Here is a 5,000-nt window from a genome sequence, read left to right on the forward strand (position 1 = left end):
TATGCATGAGTGGGCTAGTTTGTGTTCATAAAGATATGTACGTATGTATGGACATATGTATACATATTTGTATGTGTTAATATGTGTGTGTGTGTGGTGAGCGCTTGTCTGTTCGTTTGTATTTGTGTTTATGAGTATATATGAGTGTTATGTGCATCCATGAGTTTGTGTGTATAATTTTTGCTCTATCTAGAAATTGCTCTAATAGAAAAACAAATTAGGGTAAAAATTAAAGACAATACTCTGTAATTAAAAGATATACTTAATATTTTCAACAATGGAAGAAAAAAAGATAACATTAAAACTGCATTTATACATTTGGAGAAAATAGACTTTATAACAGCAACAACAAACGAAGCACATGCCCATACCCGATGGACAGTGCAGTCCGTAAACCCTGTACAATGCAACTGTACGAAATAGGCAAAGAATTCTTAATGTTATGCACTGTCAGCCAGAGTCCACTGCTGACGGTATTAGAGGATCTCACGACAGGATTCCATTGATGCAGACAGTAATGCATTCTGATTCTAATAATCGATCCGCGCAAATCGAAATGGAATCGGAATACCAATCTTCCTTTCTACATTTCTCTTTCGCTCTCTCTCTCTCTCTCTCTCGCTGATTCGGAATACCACTCTTTCTTTCTTCATTCTCTCTCTCTCTCTCCCTCTGATTCGGAATACCACTCTTTCTTTCTTCATCTCTCTCTCTCTCTCTCCCTCTGATTCGGAATACCACTCTTTCTTTCTTCATCTCTCTCTCTCTCTCCCTCTGATTCGGAATACCACTCTTTCTTTCTTCATCTCTCTCTCTCTCTCTGATTCGGAATACCACTCTTTCTTTCTTCATCTCTCTCTCTTTTCCTTTTTTTCTCTCTCTCCTGCTGTCTGTCTGCTTCCTTTAACATATTTCACAGGAGCAAGAAGCCCTAACCACTGTAGTCCTGGTAGACGACCTGGGCCTCGTAGCCCTGGCCGCGGTCGGCGAAGGTGACGATCTGGAGGCGGCCGTCGGGAAGGAGGACCCGGTACTCGCCCTGGGCCACGACGCCGTCAGAGCTCTCCTGGTGGCTGTACACCAGGCCGTTCTCCACGTCGTTCACGTCCCACTCGAACTCGTAGGGCATGCCTTCCATCTGCGAAGGGAATTCATCTGCCTTGGTCAGAGATGAGAATGATATGGTCGCTGTCTGGTAAATAAAAATAGGTTGAAAGGAAGTGATGACTTCGTGGTCATACAAACCAGGAAGCCATTTTCAAAGGGCTTGCTCTGAACTCACGGGAGGCGGGGCAGGAGGCCCGGCGGCGCGAGGCGCATCTTCAACCACAGTGGGCTGTTGGGCAGCGGCGGGCTCTTGCTCCTGCTGGCGTGGCGTGGCGTACAGCTGGCTGGGCGTCGGGGGCGGCGGCGGGGGCACTGTGGGGGCGCTGAAGACCTCCGAAGGTATTCGCGCGGGCGCCTGCACGCGGTAGCCCTCTTGGCCTGGCAGCGGTGCCTGGGCATATGGCGTGGCTGCCGCCAGGCTCAGGCAGACAAGACTTCCGAGCAGCTGAACGGGAGGCAGAGGGAAAGAATCAGATTTGGGAGAATCTTTTTTGTCCCAGAATTCGAATTTTGTTTAGTCCTTTATACAAAAAATGTCCAAGCACTGTACTACAACAATACATTACACATTTAGGACAAAACATTGTAAAATCTAGTACATGCGATAAAATGACTACAGGAGGCTCTGATATGGTGCGAGATCCTCGTGAGAGTTGAGCCAACGGCCACGTCTGCACTATGCTGATTTGCTAGTCGATCAGCTGGGTTGGGATGGCAGTCTCTCTAATTGTATATTGTGCTCCCGGTCGTTTGTGCGAAATGCCATTATTCGCATATCATTTACAATTCAATTATGGCGCCAAAGGGTGAATGGTGTTATATTTGAAGTGTTTATCGTAATCTGTGTTAATGTTTTCTACTAAACAGATTAGGTTAAAGATTTATGTGATGTAGTCATTAAAAGTTGATAATTTTTTTCTTGATTTGTTAGTTGTCCTGATCTGTATAGAATTACATGGGGTAGCACCATTAGAACAGACTGTATAATGTACACGGATTAAGATATTTTTATTTACATACCTGTATTAAGAGGTCTAAACACACACACACACACACACACACACACACACACACACCTACCACACAAGGAGTTTCATCTTCAATATCATTCAGTTTGTATTCTCTGAACGGTATGTTTCTTAAACCAGCGACCTTCTATCAGCGTCCAAAACCCTGCCGTAAAAAAACACTTTCAGTCTCCCCCTCTCTTGTTGGCGCATTCAGACGCGTTTTCCTTAACGACCAGCAACACAAACCCGACAAAAGCAATCTCTCTCCGTGCTTAAGAACGGATGGGAATAAAATGCTTTTATATTTGGAACAGAAAAGCCGCCGTGATACCATGCGCCGAGGGCTGCGTGGTCGCTCGCCCGCCATTCGTACGCCGATCACGTACTTTTCCTCTCTCCCTCTCGCTCCTAACCTCGGCGTCGCGGGGCCTTCCTGGAGAGCGAGTCGTCTGTGCGGTCTCGATGGAGAGGGAGAGGGAGAGGGAGAGGGAGAGGGAGAGAGGGAGAGGGAGAGGGAGAGGGAGAGGGAGAGGGAGAGGGAGAGGGAGAGAGAGAGAGAGAGAGAGAGAGAGAGAGAGAGAGAGAGAGAGAGAGAGAGAAAGAGAAGAGAGAAGAGAAAGAGAAAGAGAGAGAAGAGAGAAGAGAGAGAGAGAGGAGGTGAGGGAGAGGGAGGAAGGAAAGAGGGAGGGAAGAAGAAGGAGAGGGAGAGGAAGGGAGAGAGAGAGAGAGAGAAAGAGAGAGAGAAGAGAGAGAGAGAGAGAGAGAGAGAGAGAGAGAGAGAGAGAGAGAGAGACGAGAGAGAGCGAGAAGAAGAAGAGAAGAAGAAGAAGAAGAGAGAGAAGAAGAGAAGAGGGAGAGGGAGGGAGGGAGGGAGGGAGAGGAGAGGAGAGGGAGAGAGAGAAAAAAGGGAGAGAAAGAGAGAGAGAGAGAGAGAGAGAGAGAGAGAGAGAGAGAGAGAGAGAGAGAGAGAGAGAGAGAGAGAACGAAGAAGAAGAAAGAGAGAAGAGAGAAGAGAGAAGAAGAAGAGAGAAGAAGAGAGAGAGAGAGAGAGAGAGAGAGAGAGAGAAGAGAAGAAGAAGAGAAGAAGAGGAAGAAAGAGGAGAGGAGAGGAAGAGGAAAGAAGAAGAAGAAAGAAAGAGAAGAAGAAGAAGAAGAAGAGAAAGAGAGAGAGAGAGAGAGAGAGAGAGAGAGAGAGAGAGAGAGAGAGAGAGAGAGAGGGCCGAGGGTTGGCGGCCAAAGGCAACGAATTTCGTCGCTGGTGGGGGATTTGGCCGCAGAGAACAGGTAATGGGGATACTTAAGACATGTCTTCGCTGTAGGCTGCTGCCGATGTACACACACAGAAAGAAAGAAAGGAAGAAAGAGAGACAGAAAGAAAGAGATAGAAAGATAGACAGATAGAGAGAGAGAGAGAGAGAGAGAGAGAGAGAGAGAGAGAGAGAGAGAGAGAGAGAGAGAGAGAGAGAGAGAGAGTGAGTGAAAGTGAGAGAGAGAGAGAGAGAGAGAGAGAGGGAGAGGGAGAGAGACAAAGACGGAGAGAGAGAGAGAGAGAGAGAGAGAGAGAGAGAGAGAGAGAGAGAGAGAGAGAGAGAGAGAGAGAGAGAGAGAGAAGAGAGAGAGAGAGACGAGAGAGAGAGAGAGAGACAGAGAGAGAGAGAGAGAGAGAGAGAGAGAGAGAGAGAGAGAGACAGAGAGAGAGAGAGAGAGAGAGAGAGGAGGAAAGAACGAAAGAAAGGAGGAAAAAAGAAAGAAAGGAAGGAAGGAGAAAGAAAGAAAAAAATGGTGGAAGAAAGAAAGAAAAGGAAGAAAGGAAGAAAAATGGATTCCTTTATCCTTTATCTGTTTACGCAAGGGGAACTTAGGTTATTTACTAAAGTATCTGTGAGACACCTTGTTAATTCTTTGATTGGGTAGGAATAGGCCTATAATTATATTCATCCTGCGTTCGTTTAACGGAAATTATCAGAACGTCACAGAATATGATCAAAACATATTGAACGGAAAACGAAACCTAACCGCAGTAACAAAAGTAAAACGAAAGAAAAGCGTTGGTTTGTTTCATTGCCAGTTTATTTTAGTGTAAAATAGTCCTTATCACCCTAAGGAATGGCTTGCATGGTCACGCGGCAAACGTGTTCAGTGATATCTGAAGCTGCTGGTGAAGAGTTGATGTTTATTTTATATCACAATAAAGATTGGTTTCAACGCTCGCCCATATTGGTGTCCGACTAACAAGCATTTTGCTGGTTGTTTAGTGATAGCGGAATATAGACGGTAGCGATATGGCAGTGGCGCCGCAGTGATGATCACGTGGAATAGAATATGACGTGACGGAATAGAAATGTGAATTTTCAGATTGATTATAAATGTTTTATTTTACGCTTTAAATACGATAATTCATAAAAACGCTTTTCGCTGTGTAAATGCCTGTAGCAGCACTGGCTAATGTAGTGATTCATTCTGTTGTATGATCAGCTAGTGTAATGCTAATAGCAAATAGCAGGTTATCAGACAAGATACGTTATATCCTGTAGTTATACCTAGATAAATGGGCCGATATTTTGTGGCCTTATTGACTGCTTTCGATATAGCCGCAAATTGTTAATTACTGTTGTTATTATTAGCACACTTGATGCTTTATGCTTATTGTTTCGTTTCACACTTTATCTTTAGATCGCTGTGCGTTGCGAGACTGTTGACAACCGAAAGACACCGCGTAATGAAATGCAGAGATCAAGAATCCTCGCGAAGGAATCGGACTTTGCAGGACGCGTGCGCCGAAGAAGCTCCTGAGGAGGCAGAGACGGACGAACCCTGCGAAGGAACTCACCTGAGGGACCATGGCGTCCTGAGGGCTCGAGGGACGGGAAAGGAGACAGTGTG

At 45.6% G+C, this 5,000-nt stretch overlaps 1 protein-coding gene across 1 annotated transcript in view; it reads right to left on the reverse strand.

Annotated features, from left to right (window-relative positions):
• Positions 1–244: 244 nt before the first annotated feature.
• LOC113811403 (pro-resilin) overlaps positions 245–5,000 on the reverse strand; it is a 5,132-nt gene continuing 376 nt past the window's right edge. The window contains exons 1-3 of the mRNA XM_027363129.2: positions 4,948–5,000; positions 1,283–1,552; positions 245–1,138 (exon numbers count right to left, since the gene is read on the reverse strand). The exon at positions 4,948–5,000 is cut by the window's right edge and continues 376 nt beyond it. Coding sequence (XP_027218930.1) covers positions 932–1,138; positions 1,283–1,552; positions 4,948–4,959 — 489 coding nt within the window. The 5' untranslated portion in view covers positions 4,960–5,000 and the 3' untranslated portion in view covers positions 245–931. The remainder of the gene's footprint in view (positions 1,139–1,282; positions 1,553–4,947) is intronic.

The sequence above is a fragment of the Penaeus vannamei genome, chromosome 5 (assembly GCF_042767895.1).
Source record: "Penaeus vannamei isolate JL-2024 chromosome 5, ASM4276789v1, whole genome shotgun sequence".
Lineage (NCBI taxonomy): Eukaryota > Metazoa > Arthropoda > Malacostraca > Decapoda > Penaeidae > Penaeus > Penaeus vannamei.